This window comes from Lampetra planeri, chromosome 10, assembly GCF_965212315.1.
Source record: "Lampetra planeri chromosome 10, kcLamPlan1.2.h2, whole genome shotgun sequence".
In the NCBI taxonomy this organism is placed as follows: domain Eukaryota; kingdom Metazoa; phylum Chordata; class Hyperoartia; order Petromyzontiformes; family Petromyzontidae; genus Lampetra; species Lampetra planeri.
Window position 1 is genome coordinate 7,744,978 of NC_136116.1, and position 21,275 is coordinate 7,766,252.

General features: G+C 45.1%; 1 protein-coding gene across 3 annotated transcripts in view; it reads right to left on the bottom strand.

Moving 5' to 3' along the window:
- Positions 1-20,982, bottom strand: part of LOC144720951 (RNA-binding motif, single-stranded-interacting protein 1-like) — a 273,511-nt gene extending 252,529 nt beyond the window's left edge. For all 3 annotated transcript variants that reach the window (XM_078598148.1, XM_078598146.1, XM_078598147.1), the window contains exon 1: positions 20,447-20,982. In XM_078598148.1, the coding sequence (XP_078454274.1) occupies positions 20,447-20,719 (273 nt within the window). In that variant the 5' untranslated portion in view covers positions 20,720-20,982. The remainder of the gene's footprint in view (positions 1-20,446) is intronic.
- Between the last annotated feature and the right edge of the window lie 293 nt (positions 20,983-21,275).

Here is a 21,275-nt window from a genome sequence, read left to right on the forward strand (position 1 = left end):
GGTTCTTTCGGTAAAGTCACGTAGAATGGAAATTTTATTATTTATATGAATATGAATCCCTGCAGTCATGAAAGCTTTAAATCAAAATTTTTGTCACCTGTTAACCCTTCCCGTTCCGAGACGACTGCAAGTTTCAAGGTGGGTCTCGTTCATCGCTGAATTTCGGAAAGCGTAAGCGGTTCAACGTTAATTTTATTTCGAGAGGCATAGCGCCGTTGTTTTTAAAGACACTGTACTCACCGCAGAAAACTGTAGCGACACAACCACACTTTTTGATAGCTGGCGCCAAACTATGCCACACGTCCTCCCACATGGCCTTGTGGGAGCCTTGGTACGTACGTGTACCTCATCGGAATCGAACCGTAAGAAAGAATTATGTCATCCAAGTGGGAAAGGGTTATAAAGGGTTAATAAACCGGGTTCTCAAATGTAAATTATTGACTTATCACAGCTTGGTGGCCCAACGACTGTACACAAAAAATCCATCCTGTTAAATTTTGGTTTTCACCTCGTTTTGGTTAAATTCCATTTACGTGTAATTAAAATGTAGCGATTGAACCGCCATAAGCCGGAACGTTTCCCTGGAGCGGGTGAGTGTGGCCTAGTACGCCCAATGCTGGGTGACCCGGCGCTCTGCGAGGGTTCCGGTGGGACACGTCGTCTCAAGGCGGCAGCACTACTGGAATAAACATTAGGAAATGCACACTCTTTAGATGACCGAGCTACACAAAAATGCAACAGAACCACAACACGTACCCACACGAATGAGAACACAGAAATTACGACCACCTGACTCTTCCCTTTTCTCCCCCCTCCCAAATCCGGTGAAGACTTTGCTCACCAACGAACATCACGAACGTGACTCTGTCGGGCACAACCTATGCTCATTTTAAAGAGACAGGGAGGGATGTCGCAACTTCCAGTCGAGTGATTCGTACCGGTCCTTTACCTCGACTTGCAAGGCATAATGAGGCCCCGAGCTTCATTAGAGGGACCGTGGCACAGAGAGGGCTTGTGGAGGCAACAATCGAGTGTCTGTCCGTCCACCCAGTGGCCACGCTGCTGCACACAAAGCCTCTGGCCCGACAGGACACCGCACGGACCCGCAGGATCAAGGCCCTTTGAACCCGGAGCTCCCGGAGCTTTTTAATTGCAAATGAGTGGTCAATGCAGACAGAGGCTTTAGATAAATCAATGGCCGCGGGTGGAGGTCTTTCATTTCAGATCTCCAATGCTGACCTGCATTGGAGCATGGGCCAGGGTGGAGCCCTTTTGGTGCCGCAGTTAGCGGTGCCACCTGTCCTTGTTTTTCCCAGGATCCGTACTCTCGTTGAGATTGCAGTCCTGGGAAATCCGTAAGTCTTCACAAGACGGTAAAAGTTTCCGATCTTCGTCAGTTGCGTAATAATCCACCCTTCAAGGCAATGCATTTGCACGTAGTTCTACCACCCTCTTCGAGCTCTGCGAGATATTCCTCCTCCGATGATTTGTGTCGTCGGTTCACTGTACCTCAACGGCGGCAACCCTAGCTGCATTGCCGGCGATGAATACGTTAACATTGGGTAAGCAGTTCTGCAAATTGGGTGACCTCACTTGTCGAAAATTTCTAAATAATCCCAATAATACGCACAATAATTACAGACCTGTGTCAATCCACTGTTTGATGAAAGCCTCTCTGAGCTTTTCGGGACTCTCGTCAGTGTGGGTTGCTCTAAAATAACGACACGTGCAGCATCATTTTGAAAGTTATTATCTATGGCTTTACAAAGTCAGGTTGTGCAAGTGTGTCCGACGTGGCGGTAATTTATGGGCATTTGTCCCTTATTAAGAAAGGAAGAAAAACGTTTTCTATCTGAATCGCCGTGCCAATGGTATGACGCAAATTATGCCCAAGTAAAAAGCCACTTCGTGAATATGCTAATGGTCACCCACGTCTTTGAAACGTCTCAAAAGTACGTCCAAAACCGTGGGACTACCCCATTCCGCAGGATGCACTTTTGACTACTTAGATTTTTCCGACTGCATTATGAAACACCAGCTTCGGGATAAGTGGCCGGCTACAGCATTTACATTTCATTTTCCCAACGTACAATTGCGCTAACCGGACGGACCTGCATAGTGCTTACAATGTAATCTCTTTGGCAGGCAAAGTGCTTCTGTTCACCGCACAAGACAAAATCACGGGCAACGGAGACAAAATATGCAAAACGGACTCACAATGATGGCCTCTCCCCCCTCCCCAAATAATTCAGTGAACAGCACACAAAAACCGTCTCAAAAATACCTCCGCTTTCCCACATTGCACGGGCGTACGCATTGGCAAACTCACAGTCTCCGTTGATTTTTTTTAAAAAACATGTTTTTGTATTGTGCGATCTGTGATGAATATTTATCGCCGCGCTCGCCGTACTCGTCACGCGGGTGTACTGACTGTTTTAAATGACATCAAACTTCGGCATCCCCCTCTGCGCCAGTTGGCGTAGGAATCTTAACCTCAATATCCCCACGCCCCTCCGCTGTCGATGCGGTGGCGGGCGATGTTTTTTGCGAGAGAAAAAAGCACACAGACACTCTTCCTCTCGGACTGACGCAACTGCTGCAAAGCCTGCAGCAAAATGCACTCCGAGTGCAGCACAACGGGCGTCTCGAGATAAAAGCACCAGTTGGCACTAAAGGTAGCTTTCCAGTCCGGCCTGTTTAATATTTAAATACAACCCTGGTCAAACAATAGCTTACTCAAATTTTTATACGCCCAATGTGTTGAGAAAATGTTCGCGTTTCTGGCCCACCCCTATAATTTAAACTCTTATCATCAAAAAGTGTCTTCCTCGGCACTTGCTTTAGAATAATTGCGAGTCGCGCCGCTGACGGCGCGCGGACGTTTTTCTCCTCGTTAATACGTGCGAGCGCTAATTGTTTCAGCCGCAATTAATGCGCGGGGGAAAATATCACGTTGCGAAAACGACGCTCAATTAACGAACAAACGGTGGTGCGTGCAATTTCTCTCGTCGTAAAACGTCGCGCTGCGTTTTTTTTACGCAGCTGATATTTCATTAAATTTACTCTACATGCTAATGGAAACATTATTGTGGAAGATAAACACCCTTAAGGACAGCGAGGCCGGTCTATTAATGGATATGTTCAAATCCAAATGCTTCTTTGTGTCAAACAAATGGCTGAATTTAAGTAGTGGAGGATGCTATTGACTTTCAATCACTTTAAACCCATGACAACTGGAGGGCTCTCTTCCCTTGAGTGGTGAGAGTGGAGGGCGCATTAGTGTGTGTGTGCATGCGTGTGTGTGTGCGCGTGTCAGAGGAGGGAGGATGAGGGAGAGTGTATGTTACCATTTCAATACTTGGGAGTCTGTTTGATACTTCTAATGAACTTCTCCAAAGAAGTACAGACACTTTTAATGCCACAAAGAAGAAAAGCTGTCTGGAAACTATGAAGTTGAACAGACCACGGCATTCGGGTGTTTTTTTTATCATTAACTCAGCTCAATGCAAAATGTAACTTAAAATTGCCGAGACAGTGACAGCAAAAGGCATTTTGAGATGTGATTGATGCGAATTTATCAAACCAGCAACAGACCATCTATTACGTGTCATTCAAATGTACACACATCTCCTGTCTCACTTAATTGCATTCTCATTACGGTTTTAATAATTCAACAATATCCTTTATTCTTTAAATGGCTCTCCAATATAAAACGATGCACGATTTTTCAAATCTGCCCAGTTTTTTCCCATGACTTTATTTTAGTATTATTGGATTGTTCTTAATGTGCAATTAGGGTAACCCATTGGACAAAGCCTCGTTTTTCAGCTAAAAGCACTCAATCAACGTGGGATCAATCACGTGGCTTATTTTCCAATTATTCACAAAAATCCAATAGGAAACCAAGCGATGCTGTCCATTTTGCAGGATACATCCACGCAAGCTTTAAGCCTTCAGTGATGCTCCGTGTAGCTGCCCAAACGTTCAAAAATAACTACAGCGTGACACGCTCTCATTTAACAATCATTATTGCATTGCAAATCAGCGTAACCTGATTAACCCATGGCGGTGCTTTGCAACGCGCAGTAAAGGTCAGGGGGGCTCCTCTGAGCAAAAAGGCATGGCCAGCAAAAGACGGCAGAGCTCACGCCGTGTGCGATGACACAATTTGAAGAAGCAAAGGGAATGAGGAGTTGGGAGCGGGGGGTTGACGGGGTTAACCGATGGGACTGCGTAGGTTTTAACGGTTGTGCCGAGCGACTTCTCCGACGTGTTGCCGGGTTTGTTGTGCCAGCGCGCGTTGCATGGCGTCATGTCCGACGTTTCACGCCACGTGCTGGGAGACTGTTTGGCCAAACTCGACGTTTGGCTCCTGAGCTCGCCGTTTGAATAAAAAGAAGCCAATAATGAATGCGTTCTCAATGGGTTTATTTCAGCCACTGGTTAATAAATAAAGCGTACTGACTTGACTGGCAGAAGAAACGCCACCAAATGCATGGAAGGGTTAATGGATGATATAACAGGAGGTGGGGAGGGTGGGGGGCGAGTGGTATGAGGAGTGTGGGGACGGGGAAGAAGTGGTCCGGGCTGAGGGGGGTGGGGCTGATGAACACCGCAAGTGTTGTCGGGAATAACGAATCGCCGCATGGGGGCGCTGTGACTCGTGAATTGGGCCGCGAAGTGGCTGAATCTTAGGTCGTGTCCTGGAAAGTCGTGTTCAACAAAACAAAATCGGCGGTGGTAAAACTGGATGATGGCCTGTGACGGTACCGAACAACGTAACTTAGTCGAAGACCCGACGCAGGAATGAGCTGGTCGGGCAACGCGTGGCAGACTACCAGCCTCAATTGTAGAGTTATAATGTCGCGCGGATTTCCTTTCAAAATACAAACTAAAGAAAGACCAACAAAATCCCATTGTGCCGAAAAGTAGACTGTTATTGGGTCTACACCCAGGTGATTTAAGTGGATTAAAATGTGATTCTGTTTATTGTCAGTTGGGAGATGACATAATGAAAACTAACAAAAGTAAATTGTAAAATTCGTCAATTAAGACACTTCTCATTCAGTGCACCTCGGGGACCCTGGGGTGTTTCATTCAGACTCTGTCTTCTCGACAGACCTATTCTTCACCTGAGGACGGCTGCTTGCATTGTGGCCGAAACGTCGTGAGAATTATTTTCTTATGTTTTATTTGTTATTATTTTATTATTTCCATTCTACGTGACTTTACCGAAAGAACCAAGAAGATACTTGCACCACATCACGCGCAGACACCTGGTCACAATCCAAGTGCAGCCCAAAGTGGCCAGCAGCGCACACGGCTAGCGGCTCGCTTTATCCACGCACGAAATATCCGAGCTGCAGATTGACCGCGCTTGCGTCAACATCCTTCGCTGCTCCTCATTCATCACGGGGGCAAGTAAAACTATGAAACTCTTTTTTTTATCTTCTTGGTTCTTTCTGTAAAGTCACGTAGAATGGAAATAATAAAATAAGAAAAATAAAACATAATAAAATAATTCTCACGACGTTTCGGCCACAACGCAAGCAGCCGTCCTCAGGTGGAGAACAGGTCTGTCGAGAAGACAGCGTCTGAATGCGAGAGACCTGTTCTCCACCTGAGGACGGCTGCTTGCGTTGTGGCCGAAACGTCGTGAGAATTATTTTATTATGTTTTATTTTTATTATTTTATTATTTCCATTCTACGTGACTTTACCGAAAGAACCAAGAAGATGAATCCCTGCAGTCACGAAAGCTTTAAATCAAATTTTTTTTTATTTTACCAGGTAAGGCCCACTGAGCTATATAGCTCCTTCTCAGAAGCGACCTGGCTATCACAAATGATATCTCGACGATGTGGCTCGTCACGCGGAAATGTATCGCAGCCAAATAATTAATCTAAACACAAGCTTATACATGTGGAGGGACAAATCTACGCGACCACGGGGAGAACATGCAAACTACAAATATACAGGCGTCACGGTCGGGATCGAATCCACGATCTCCTGTATACCAAGTGTGGTAGTTAACGTCTCGCTACCGTGGTGCCCTTCTGAGACTAAGTGCCCAGCTGATCGCGAACATGTCGACTGGTAAACCAATTACTCCAGTTCTCCGTAGTTAATGTTTTATCGCTTATTTAACGTGTGTTTTTGCATTTTCCGTATTTGTTTCATCCTGGGACAGCCCTCCGCTCTATAACCCTGGATTGTCGAGAGTTTAGTGCACTTGCTTCACCCGAGACACCCACAGGCTGAGTGTCGCTTCAAATTGTTGTCAATTTGAATTCAATATTGCTGTAAAGCAGAGATCATGTGACCAATGTTAGCCAATTAAAATGTAAACAAATTATTTATCTTCCATTAAGAAGGAGCATCGCCCGAAACATCACCTATTATAAATGTTCACTTTAAGGTTATGTGATTGCCAAACGTGTTGTTTTTCAATTAAAATGTGTCACCATTAGCAGCAAGGTCAGTCACCAATCAGCAGGTTGTACTTTTTACAATGGAGGCAGTTGACTGACAAAATAAAAAAAATATCAATATCATTTAGGAAACAATACATGTTATTATTTTTTTACCATGGAACGCTTTCAATATTTTTTTCCGGAATTTTTGCAAAATGTTCTTACTTCGGTTTTACATATCTAACATAGTATTTTGCCACTTCAAAGTATTTGGGGAGACACGTTTTCTCATCTTGAGAGTTTAAAGTGAACAAAACTGATTTTCGGGAAGAGAGATGGATTGCTTTGGAGTACAAAGCTGCAACAAAACAGCAACTGGCATGCTGTGCCCAGTCAGAGAAGCCCACACTGTGAGTTAGCATCTACCGATGAACACCAACTCATCAATTGAAATCGATTCTTATACTCACAATACGTGCATCAAATCGGGCATGTACGAATCAATGATTTATGATTTTACTGATCACATGGCCATGCTACATTTTGGCTAACTGAGCGGACGCACCCGATTCAGTGAGTCATCACACAACTCACTCCGAGCCCACGTTACACCTCGCAGTTATGGCTTTTAATAGCACAACTTATGCATTTACAATTCTGTGGCCTATTGCTCCAAGCCTCGAACACCCCCAACACCTATTCACACGCGAGTGTGAGGGAGTGCGTGTCTCCACGTACGAGACTGGTTTGATAGTTGCTACGCTGTGAAGAGGGAAACAAAAACTGGGCCGATCGATGCTTTTGCATCATGAAATCACACACCCGTGCATGCACGGAGACAGCTTCACACAAAGGAAACTGTGCCATTGCCCGTCAGATGCACGCTGTGATGATATTGAAGTGCGGGGGTTGTAACGGAGGGCTCAAACATGACTATACAATTGCAGCCGTCAAACAATCCGTTCACGGGACATGGTCAATGCAGGCTGCTACCCAAAGTCTTAAGTTCTTTGTATATTTTGCTGTCCTGTATCACAGAAGCCTTCTGTCCGGATTTATGCGAGTTTCAGTGCCACATGATGTTCAACGTCGAAGGTGTAAGCCGAAGCAATTGCCGTCGTCCCTTTACGTAACGTTGCTGAGAATTTTTCAGAAGAGGCAAGCTCTACGCATCTGCGATGCACAAAGCGCCATACCTCACACTCAACTCCATCAGTGGAGATCAAGAGGTCATCAGTGTGCTGCCGCGGAAATCAGTCTGTGCTCTCTCTACAGTCTCTTGCTGTTTTCCTCCACAGCACACACTCTGCTTGCTGATATGCCCTGTATAAGTACACAAGGACTTGCCACAACACAGAGCATGGCCAACATTGTGGGGCTACATGTAGTCAAGCACACACACACACATCCACTGGAAAGCCACACAGCCAACTGCGATTAGCCAACACCTATTCACGTTGAAATGGCACAAGAGCAGGTGATGTGGCTAATACCATGATCGGCTACCTTTGTCTCCGTTCTGCTGATGTTGACACACTGCACCAGGGGATAATATAATGCTGAGATGACTTAGGGGAGGGCCTGGATGAGTTCTGATACCACTTACCACTAATGTCACTAATAGCACATACATATTTAACAAGCTTTCACGAAAAATCCTTATTCATAATTGAATCACAATAACTATTGTTAAATGTCGATACTTGCTCTCCAACACAACGATTTGCTGAAGCTGTACAAAACACTGGCACGTTTGCTCACGTGACAACTTTAGTAATCGGCCATGTTGGGTGCCGGAGGGTTTACAACATGCATTTTACTTGTGTAATCTGACCCAAATATCAATTATGAAACGCACACATATATACATATATACACGTAAAACAACCACAAAACAAACAATTTTCGCCAGTAATACTCGGTACAGTGTTATGGGCAGTGTCATCTGGCCCTACACCAATGGGGACTAGGCTCTAAAGAAAGCCGTCTCGGGTGTGGGCCAATCAACTTCAAGGACAGTGCATATTATTATCCTTATCAGAGTTGCTTCTTTTTGTTTGCTTTATTGACTACTTGTGTTGTGGTCATTGCAAACATGATGCCTTGAATAAAGGTGTCAGTTTTGTACCAGTTAAAAGGGTAAAAACCTACCATTATACACAGTACAATTGCAGTAACATACACAGTACAATACACGGTACAATGTTATGGACAATCAAACCAAATCTGCTTCCTGCACATGCATTATAGAAACATCAAAGTTATAACAACACGGCGTCTAATAACAAACAAATATGAAAACTTGTAGAAAACATCACACATTCAGCCGCATTTTACGGGTCTCGCCACAGCACGATCACAGATGTAGTTCTATTTAAACACCACATCTATCAAAATGCAGATGAAAGGCACAATGTATCAAACAGATGAAAAAACAAAAGGCCTCTGTTTCAAACGCAGTGTATCGGGGAGTAAATTTAAACGGGGGTCACCCGCGGATGAAATTATCCGAACACATAAAAAGAAGCTCACGATGGGCTAACATTCCATAATTATAACAATGTCAGTCTATTTCCCGCTCCGTAGCAGCAGATTAAAATGGAGCATTAATTAACAAAAAAACAACCCTACGCGGGCTGGGATGACAACGGGTCTCGACAAGGGATGATGTCTGAGAGGACGTCCACGGAGAAGATGGAGCGACGAAATCAACTCCGGTGCAGGAGCTCGATGGACTGTTGCATCACGTGACCATGAGGGATAGCGACGGCCTGAGGAGGGCATCATCCAGCAGTGGATAAATGATTGCTGTTGTTGGCAGTTATGATTACACAAACTTTATAAATGAAATTCAGGGACGAACCTCCGTATCTGACGAAGATCATCATTTTCGGGGACAAACCATAGAGGTGACCCCAAAGCAAATATGACAAATGAGTTTAATAAAAGTTAGATTTCTGATATAATACATATATGTTGAAAGTGAAGATGATATGTTGCGTGAAATAAAAGTCCCTTTCTGCTGAGGAAATACGACCACAACATTTGGAGTCAGGTCTGCGGTTTCCCCACCCGATATTGTGAAGTCGATTAAACTAAACTGAAATAAAAGGAAAAATGAATTATTACAAAAATTGGGGTTTGTGTTACTGGGAAAGTACTTTTTTTTTAAAGTTGCCAAAACTCTTCTACTTTCAACAGCAGTTCCTGAATCGGCACAAAGGTGTGAACCGCATATGAACCAAACAGCAGAAGCGCTTGATGTATGCGACAGACAAAAACGTAATAACAAAGGCAACTTTGTTAACCCATTAACTAATTCCCTTTCATTCTCTGGCTGTCAATAGTTTTAGATCAGATATTTTAGTGGCAGCAAAATATCGGAGAACGTTTATGTCATTCAAAGAACCTTTATTCGGCTGAAATAAGGGAGTCAGATGGCAAAAGTAGATCCAATTATGAGCTTTATAATAGACATATGTGACTGAAGACCACTTAGTGAAATACTTTCGGAAATGTGGTTGCACTTAGCAAATTTGTTTATGGCGGTGATAGCATTTCAGCAGTACACGGTGCAACTCAAAGGTGGGCTGTATTCCAAAGCCACACAATTATTAAAAACTGTAAATAAGGAAGTTATTTACGAACGTAAAAAGTTATGTATTTTTAAAATTATTAATGGGTCTGTAAGATAAGTCAGGATATATGCGCCAGCATTCTGATTATTTACAATCCAATTATGGGCCCAATTGGTTTATCTGTTTACGCTAATCGAACCCACTTGATTTAATAATTATCAGGCAGATTCAACGTATTCTCAATATGTGAGAAAAAATATGTGGGATCATTTTACAAATGTGCGTCATCCTACGCCGAGACAAATGATTATCCGCTGCAAAGTTGTAGATAATCTGGATTGTTGATTATATTCCTCAGATAGCATTATCTGTTAACTATCCATCGTCAAATAACATAATGTGAAAACTATCATACACTTTGATGATAATGAGATAAACATACTTTAAACACCGTGTCAGTAATGTACAATGTGGCACATATTACCAACCCTGCTGCAATTTCAATCGACCCGCAGTACTGCTGCATTACAGCTGTAATGATGAAAATTAACAATGAATTACAAGTGCTATTAATAAAACAGCATTGATTTCAATCTACGAAAAAATGTGTATAAGATAACAGCACTCACATTCAGTCAACTGTGCCTGTATGAAATATTAATTGAATATGAAAATGTGCAATTACAATTTCATTGCTTTTTGGCAATAAATTATAAAGACAAATTTCCGGACCAAGTCTTATGCATGCCACATTACTCAAAGACTTAGTCATCAGACTCCAAGTCATCAATACTTCGAGATGTAAGATTATCTGATACACTGACACTGCGCACAATCTGTGCCGCTGCTGCGTTATGGAAGCGACGGGCAGTGGCACAGTGCTGTGAACCCAGCAACCTGGGTTCGATTCCTGGCCACAGCTCTCGGTCGCGATATCTAAACCATACTCTTAGTTCTTTCGGTAAAGTCACGTAGGTAAAAAATTAAATTAAAATTTATAAAAATAAAACAATATTAATTTTAATTTCATTGTTTACCTACGTGACTTTACCGAAAGAACTAAGAGTATGAATCCCTGCAGTCACGAAAGCTTCAAATCTATAATTAATATCTAAACCAGTCCCAGACCCCCGTCATTCACCCACACTTGTAGTAAAGTATGGTCAAACAACCCCCATGATCAACGCAGCCGATAATCGAACTATTCGGGTTTGCTGGGCGTACTGCGATACCCACTGTGCCATCACTCCTTCACTGAAATACTCTGTCCAGCTCTTTGTTAATCCCCTACTAACCCTCAACATGTCAGTCATGGGGTTTTCTTGACCAAGCCTCGCCACGCTGGTCAGTGTGGGTTTATGGAGGGGGGTGGGATGGTTGGTGAAGTGCGGTACGCCAACCATTGTACCGCTGCTTCACCCACTGAAAGACAATACACCTCATAATATATTCATTTCAAAGAGCCAGAGGTTATGAAAACTGGACAGGTGCCTCCCTATGCGAAAGCAGTGTTTGTCTTCACCTACTTTTCTTTAGAATATACAGCCATTGACGGTGGCGTTAAAGTCGTGTGGATACAAGGCTCACGAAACGAACATAACATTTCACATGACAGTTTGAGAATAAGAAATAAGGATTTTAAGGTCGATATATTAATAGACATCCCCCTCCCCCCCGTCCCCGTCCAGACAACAACATTGAAAAGGATAATTTTACGTTCCATCAATATTTTGGGCAACATTATCTGCCGTGTGTTTTTATTTTGGACCCTATCCTTAAGTCGTGCATCGTGGTTGAAGTTCTATTGACAAGGTTCCCTGACACGGTTGCCAGGAAACAATTCCTCACGCAATTGTTATATTAAACACTATTTAAACTATTTTGTGTTTTACCATGTAAGGCCCACTGAGCTATATAGCTCCTTTTCAGAAGCAAGCTGGCCACAAATGATAGTTCAACGAAGTGGCTTACCACGTGGACATTTATAGCAGTCAAATACTCTCATCGCATGTTTCTAAATGTGGAGGTAAAAACCAGAGGATTCGGAGACAATTCCACGCGACCACGGGGAGCACACGCAAACTCCAAATATACAAGCGTCAGGGTCGGGATCGGACCCACAACCTCCTGCATACCAGACGAAGTAGTTAACGTCTCAGTACCATGGTGCCCTATATTTGCGCAGGAACAGCAAATTACCCCCTTGTATTACAACTCTTAAATGTCGATAAGTATGGTATTAGATAGACGGTATTTGTAATCCGGAATTATAGTGTAGGGCAGTGACGCTTCATGGGTAGTGCATTTGCTGCTCGTTGCAGAAGTTTGAGGTTCGAACCGCCGGCGTGCCCCGGCTAGTAACCGCGGGTGTATGTAAGTATCGTCCGCTTCACGATGGATGTTAAAGGTTACCGTGGTGTTATTTTAAAAGATAAAAGGCAACGTGTACTGGCGTCATGGCCCACATTTGGACAATTATTCGAAAATTACTGGACTAGAACAACCAATAGCAACTCTTTCCCCAACATGGCAGATATATTAACGTCCATTTGCTTGCTGGTGCTTTGTTCACCTTGTGCTGCACAGCTCTGAGACGTTTTGTTCCATCATGGGTGCAATATAAATGCAGATGTTATTGTTATTTACGAGTACACAAAAGAAAATGGAATTTACACCAAAGTCTCCCATGAACGGGAAACGGGGAGGGGCACAACTGGACCAGGGTCACAAGCTCAGGGAGCACCCTCAAAAATTCCAAGCATTTATTTTAAACATGGGAAGGGATGGGGGGGGGGTCCCCCAGCCAGCATTACTTTGTGAGGCCCCAAATTCCCCTCAATAGGCCCTGTCCACTCACGTGCATAATCAGACGCCCTTGCAGAATTGGCGTCTCGTGAAGGATGGCCAGTGGTTGCGGCAAAGAGGGCATCTTTGACTTGCTCTCGATTTAACAAATCAATCGCTATCAATGGCACGTCCAGACGAAATGGAAGGCAGGGCAGCAGGGCAGCGTCAAGAACACTTGTTCTGGTGGGGCGCGAGGCAGCTTAATGGCAAATCATGCTCTCTCGGTCCCATCACCCACACACACATATAATCAGAGGACACATACAGTGGGCTACAGCATGAAGATGTACACGTACAGCCCTTTTGTCAATCCACCATTGGATAAGGGCGCAGTAACGCTGTGTGCACCATGGGAGATATTTAACCTAACTTTACCACGTGGGCCAGTGCAGGCTGATGGAGGCTGGGAGCATAGATATATTGCAGCATAGTACTGTCGTCAGCATCATTGTCATCAGCCATTGTCTATCCACTGCTTGATGAAGGCGACCCCACGCTGTCACAATCCCTCACAGTCCGAGGCTGCTGCCATCAATGACTCTCCTGCACATATGCTGAGCTCATCGCTTCGTCTCCCGCGATGTCATCCTTTTGGACAAATCCTCTCCTTTGACTGCCAACCCAACACCAGCCCCATCCGCCGACCATCATCCAGAACAACGTGCGGCCAGAAATATGTCTTAAGGAATCCGACGATCAATCTGATCAACATTATACGGTGCGAAGAATTGACACCCGATCTTGGTGCAACGTAACATGCGGTTGACAGAGCGTTACAAAGCAATGTGCCACCGAGGGCAATCCCCAGGGCCTGAAAAAACAAGCAGCCACGGGGAGGGGAATCGGAAGGGGTCCCTGAATGATGAAGGTCTCCGAGTGATGTGCTGTGCAAAATCAGCTGGTATTCTTCACTTGTGCCCCAAAAATCTCTGGTAACGCCGGGTCCAGTGCCACCCTGCAGAGAGATCCGACGCCTTGCGTTGATTCCAGGGGTGTGCTGTATGAACCGAAATGGCGCGCGCTGTAACTTTTTTCCGCTACGTCGCAAATTCGAAGGAGGACCGTATGATGAATGAGGACATTTCCACGGATCTGGTGAAAAAAACTGTTTGTTGTTGGTACTGTGGAAGTAAAATTCAAGCTTAGGCTTTTATTTTCGAAGGCGTTATTTATTTATTTAAGACCTACCCGGTTTTTTTTTTAGCAATGCACCAGCTCCAGGAGTTAATGCAAATCAAATGCATTGCTAAATGGGATACGGACTCTAACAGCTGGCATAAGTTCCACTGAGGTTTCTTACGATGTATCAATGGAAAAAAATGTATATTGTTTAAGTCACCTGAGATATGATGAGGTAGAGCTATATAGAATTATATGAATTCATATGAAATTATCTCTCTGTTTCTCTTTGTATTATAATTACTCCCCCCACCCTGCCACAAAAAAGTGTATAGTTTTAAAATATTGTAGTGTTAGTATCCTTAATTTAACCCAAATCAATATATGCCTGGAAATACAAATGATACATTCCTCTTTTAAAAGGGTGATCTGAGTAACCATAATGTAATAATCATACAAATTGAGCCCTAAAACGGCCAAGAAAAGCATAAAAATTCTGTATGGAGTGTACAAAATGTTAATTCAAACCCTTGTGATCTCTATTTCAGGTTTCAAGCACATTTTGTTTAACCAGGTGAGAACTCAACATCTCTACTTGCTTCACAGAATTCAGGTAGTGGGTACTTACAGCAGCAAGAGGACGAGAAAGCACCCACAGCAAATTGACCGTTGAGACATGGCCAACAGAGAGATCACGTGGGTGAGGAGACTCCAGCAAAACCAGTGGCATAGACCTGAGACAACACAGCCAAGAGCCTGAGATGGAACTATGGGTTTCAGCCACCACTGGTTAAACTAGGTTCTCAAGTCTAGTGAGTAAGTACATGGGTTCATTGTGGTGAGCAATGATTGCACACAAAATACACCTATAATTATGAAATATTCATTTCAGGTTGATTACAAACACAATATTACCTTGCAACGAAATGAACACTGCTGGCAAGACATACAGAATGTATGCCACCTGACATCCAGAGCTCTTACCAATAATATCGGGTAACCCAACAATATTTATTTACCTAGCTTGACTGCTGGTCAACACCCAGAGGGTCAAAATCGGTCCAGAGTTTGCTCGCTTGCCAAATCATTTCGGTCTCAAAAGCCAATAGGCCAATGCTTATATATGACAGTCTAAATAAGATATAGTTTAGAGTAAATAATTGTACATGGCCTGCTCTCTAAGACAAGGCAGTGCACTGTTCACTATGAGAGATCCAAAGGATTTATATTTGAATCTCTCCTAAGGCTGAAAGCACAACTGGAATATAATTGGGGGCGCAAAGAGAAAAAGTGTGGAATCGCAGGATAACGGTCTTATTTCAGTTTGGAATTTCTGCCGATGAATGCGTCAGGGTAGTAACTTAGTGATGGACTCACAGGGAGGGCCAGCTGAGGAAAGTTTCCAAAACGTGCTTAATTTTATAAAGCTTAAAAAATTATTAAATATTTTGGCGTTAAACTATTTTAAGTTGTTAATTTATTTAGATTATTTGTTAAATTCTAATCGTTTTCTCATTCCGTATGCATTACCTCTTATTGGTTTTATGAAATAAATTCTAATTTTAATATTGCCTTCGCAAGCAAGAGTCAAAAGCCTGTTTGAAATGTGTCTACTGAGAGGTAAGTAGGCAAGCGAGAGACATGGCTTAGCACCGGTTTTCAAATTCCTCATGCCAAGGTTAGCTGATAAGATAATTGAGCATTGATTGCCTAACCAAACATTTACATTGCATGTAATTTGTATCAGTGGGCCATCGAATGGGTAACTCTGAAACACTTGAGTCGGATGGCTTTTGCAGCACACACAATATGACCGGCTTGGTGAAGTAAGCAGCGCCGAGCCTGGACAGTGCTGGGATGGGCAACAGCCATGGATTACAGGCGCCACGGTGATGAGATGTTAACTACTTCACCTGGTATACAGGGTGTCGAGGGTTCGATCTGGACCCTGACGCCTGTACATTTGGAGTTTGCATGTTCTCACCGTGGTCGCGTGGAATTTTCTCCGAATCCTCTGGTTTTTACCTCCACATTTAGAAACATGCGTTCAGAGTATTTGTCTGCTGTAAATTGAGCTATCATTTGTGGCCAGGTCGAGTCTGATAAAGAGCTATATAGCTCAGTGGGCCTTACTTGGTAAAATTAAAAAAAATTGTTTAGTAATAGTTTAAATAGTTTAAGGATTACGGGACGTTCATTAGGGCGACACTCTGGGCAGCAGGGAACGGTGCAGAAAAAGTCAATGTTATACTGTATGCTCTATGCTGCTTGTCTTCACAAACCTGTACGAATGAAGTATGGTCAAATAACCCCGATGACCCGCACGGTTGTGGGGAGGCCCTCATCCAGCTTTTATTGAAAAGGGGCTCTTCACGTATCACGGAGAATCTTCAACATAATAAACTTAAACGACCTCGATGCAAAATTAATATTTTTTGTTAATGCTATGAATACATGCTATCCGGGAGGACCTCTGCGTTTTCACAGTAATTGCTAACTGTGTATGTGTTTCAGATACAGTACTTTACATAAATGCGTAGCGTGCAATACACTGACACATGTAGGCTAATGAGAACTGCAAGGTCAGAAGCTACAGTATAATTTCTGCAGAGCCTCTAGAACCAACTACTGTACAGGTCTCCTTCGCTTTATGTGGGTTTGGTTTGTCCGGTTTCGTTAATATGCTCCTCACCTATTTCTACCCAAAACACGCGATATGCGGCAAACATTCACTCATATGCAGGCTATGCGGTCAGACGTGGACAGCACTGTTTGTGTACTGTGTGTACTGTGTGTACTGTGTGTGTACCGTGTGTACTGTGTGTGTACCGTGTGTACTGTGTGTACTGTGTGTACTGCGTGTGTACTGTGTGTACTGTGTGTGTACCGTGTGTACTGTGTGTACTGTGTGTGTACCGTGTGTACTGTGTGTACTGTGTGTGTACTGTGTGTACTGTGTGTGTACTGTGTGTACTGCGTGTGTACTGTGTGTGTACTGTGTGTGTACTGTGTGTACTGTGTGTGTACTGTGTGTGTACTGTGTGTACTGTGTGTGTACTGTGTGTACTGTGTGTGTACTGTGTGTGTACTGTGTGTACTGCGTGTGTACTGTGTGTGTACTGTGTGTGTACTGTGTGTACTGTGTGTGTACTGTGTGTGTACTGTGTGTACTGCGTGTGTACTGTGTGTGTACTGTGTGTACTGTGTGTGTACTGTGTGTGTACTGTGTGTACTGCGTGTGTACTGTGTGTGTACCGTGTGTACTGTGTGTACTGCGTGTGTACTGTGTGTGTACTGTGTGTGTACTGTGTGTACTGCGTGTGTACTGTGTGTGTACTGTGTGTACTGTGTGTGTACTGTGTGTGTACTGTGTGTACTGCGTGTGTACTGTGTGTGTACTGTGTGTACTGTGTGTGTACTGTGTGTGTACCGTGTGTACTGTGTGTACTGCGCGTGTACTGTGTGTGCGACTTGGCAAGCAGCTGTCTCGTGCGGTTTCGCTTTGGGGGCCCTTTTTTGGAATGCATCTACCGTATAAAGCGTGGGGAATTTTAATACAAACGGAGGACCCCAATTGTGATATACTATACCAGGGGTCGGCAACCTACGGCTCCGGAGCCGCATGCGGCTCTTTACGGGCTGCTTCTTGACGATATGTACGTATGTACATAGATGCATTGCGGCTCTTGAAATACTGAATTTTGTACCGAATTGGAAAGAAATGGCTCTTCTTGTTATTTTGGTTGCCGACCCCTGTACTATACCCATCGTATCATGTATCATATCATCAGGCATAATCTATCCACTGCTGGATGAAGGCCTCTCAAGTTTGTTTTGGTTTAAACAGGCTACAAATCTCAAAGCCATCATAATCTCCCGTGGTGTTGAGATGCGACAATACTTCAAGTTGCTGCACACTAGTTCACGTAATCATTCCATCTCCACCACGGATGTGCTCTCAGATGCGTCCTTTCATTTTTCTGCTGCCACTGCCCGGTTAGGCCTCGACCACCGGCCATCATTCAGATTTAGCAACGTGGCCTGCATGTCCAAACCCACGTTACATCTGTTCTTAGCAGTCAATACGATGCCTCTAACTTACATGTGGTATCGAGCCCGCTAGCTCCCTTTTGTTTCGTCTCAATGTAATTCCAAGCATTGCACATCTCAAATCCCACAAGGGATGGTAATTTCACACAGAGTACAACCTGTTCATTTACCTGTCCACGGGGCTTAAGGATGAGTTGATTTTTTTTTTTACAAATTTGAATATTAAATATTGAAATATCTCACCGTTTTTTTTTTTTTACAAATCGCTCATTCTTGAGCTGATGTAATTACCGCTCTTTATTGCGTTATTGCATGCATTCCGGTGTGCAGAGTTAATAATTGAATTGAAAAAGCCGTTCTTGTTGGCCTTGCCGTGAAAGAGACCCAAATCGACTCCGACTCCGAGCGGCGCGGCTCGAGGCGACCTCCTGCTGTGGCCGCCGCGTGTGAACCTCGCGCGCGATGATGACCAGTGCAGCCTCGGGGGGGGGGGGGGGGTGATCTCCGGCCCCAAGGACCTGGAACACCGCGACCAACTCACGTGCAGGATCCATCCCTGAGCCTGAGCCAGTTCTGCAACAGACTCAGAAACGGTTGCTGTTCTTTCAGAGAGCCGACTTCATGAGTCAAGTGATGGACTTGACTCATAAGAGTGCGCAAAAACAAATGTTCTTGCTTGCTTACTTAATAGTCTGCGGTGGTGCTTTTGGAAGTAAAGTAAATACACGGCGTGGTCCCCGCGTGCTGGCTGCGTTTCCGATGCGCGGCTTGGCTGGCTGAACTGACGCAGCAACAAGGCTTCCACTCCCGTCCAATAATTATTATAACTATAAATATTCCTTATTTTTAAAAATGGTGACGTCCCCCTCCCGATGAGTCTGAGCATCACCGCGTGTCGTCGTCATCACCGTCGTCATCATCATCTTCGACAGCAGCAGCAGCCGTGATCTATCGACTGCTGGATTAAATACTCTCAAAAGTAAATAATAGAGCGTGTGGCGTTGTGCTCTGCGTGCTACGGCCTCCCCCCGCTTTCAACTTTAGGATTTCGTCAAAACGTCCCTCTCTATGCGTCTCATCATCACAGTCTGCATGTTCCATCCACTGCTGGACGAGGACCCCCCCCCTCCCACTGAGCCGTCGCCATACCTCACGACGCTGCGATAACAACAACAACAATATACCCAGCATCCATCCGCACGCGAGATGCTTTTATCGCTCCATCTCCGCGAAAGATAGTGGACGTCCCCTCCTCCGGCACTCTCTCTTCCCTTACCCTTCCTTGGCCCCCACTCGGATGCGAGGAGTCTCGATCACCGCCAGCCATCACCATCATCATCCATCGACGCGTCCCGCCCAAACCCCACTCACTTTTCTCAACGGTCAATATTATGCCACTAAAGCCGCGTTATGTGTTCTCTAATTCACGTTGTTCACTCTTTCAGCCTCCCAATGTAAATCCGAGCGTGTCGACGGCGATAGTGCACACCAATCGCAGGTCTTGAAGACGCTGCATTGAAGTTCAGTAAAAAAAGAAAGCGCATCAGTTTCCCGGTCCGCTCATAAACGTATTACGTCTTAGTCCTGAGACCCATGCGGCTTTTCAGACCAATATTAACCGGCAGCATTTGCCGACAAAAAAAAATCGTGATGAAAAACTCATCAGCCGACCCTGTTTGCTAATACAAATACATGTCCGTCTGGGTTTCCTATATTTTCCACAACAACAAATATCATAATGAGTTTGTAAATCAATTGTATCACGCTGTGACATTGTGTATATAATTGTTTTTTTTTTCATTGGGTCATTTATCAAAACAAACAGACAACATGCATGACATGTGTGTGTTATGTGTGTCCGGCCCTGTATCAATGCGGTGTGTTTGGTGTGGCGAGTGACTATGTAGTACCGCATCGACGACAACACGGTCTCTCATTGCGCGACAACGTGAATAGGCAATTATAAGTGGTTCGTTGTACTCGTTCTCCGAGTTTACGAGAGGTCTCTACAATTCTTGATATACTGATATGAGCACGTGCATTGCAGTCACATGTCACCCGGGCCACATGTATACAGTCCATAAATTAGCTGAAATGCGCGTATAATTCACGGTACAACGTGCGCAAACATAAACATGCCATACCGTGCATAATATACACACACACACATTGACTGACATACAGACTACATATTTATTCTCCACTCATACTTGCGAACGCATGCACGCTTGTGCTGTGCCATCATTTCCATATTCACATACACGCGCACACATACAAAGATGACCCGCATAGCCTACACAGGCTGCCGGGGCAAGTGCTGGTCTCGAGTACCCCCTATTCAAGTGCTGTTAGCGAGTACACACCCGCGCGCGCGCACACACACACAATAAACGCACGCACAAGAGACACAGGCACACACGCGCGCGCGCGCGCACGTCACCTTTCGCTCGTCCTTGTCGTGGGGTCGCCTGTGCTGCTGCGAGTCTCCGGTCTCCTTGTTCACAGCCGACTCGTGGGGCACCGTTGAATTCGCCGGGGCACTGATAGGGGCAGAGGGCACGGGGACAGGTCGAGTAGGGTTAGGGGTAGACGTTGCTGCTGGCTGCTCCTGGAGCTGCTGCTGATGCTGCTGATGCTCGAGTCCGTTGCGCTGACAATGAATGATCCCGGCGCCTCGCTCCGCCTCGCCTGCCTGCGCGGACAGCCTGCTCATCACCACCTCCTCCTCCTCTGTGCCGGGACGCACCCTGTGCCTCGGTGACCCCGACCAACGCCCGCCCGCGTGCTGTTGCGAATAGACAGCAAGCGCGAACACCCTCCTCCTCCTGCTGCCTTTCACTCCCTCCCTCCTCCACTGCGCCCCCTCTACTCCACCCCAAGTAACCCCCCCACCAGCACCAGCACCACCACCACCACCACCGTATCCCAGCCCCACACAGTATACCACTCACACACACGCACCCCCTGCCTCCTCTTACACCACCACAACCACTACCACCGAACTACCACCACAGCGCCTCCCCACCACCCCCGGAACCCCCCACTACCACTACCCCCCCCCCCCTATCAGCACGACCGTGATCTCCCCCCACAACGCACCACCGACCACACGCACAAAGCACTCTCGCTCCACGCCCTCTTGGCCAAGTGCTCCTCCCTTTATCACGCCCAAAGCCACGAGCACCGCTCCACACACACAACCACCCACACCCCAACCACCAACCACCCTGAGACAACCGGTTAAGTCAAGAGTACAGCGTTAAACAACC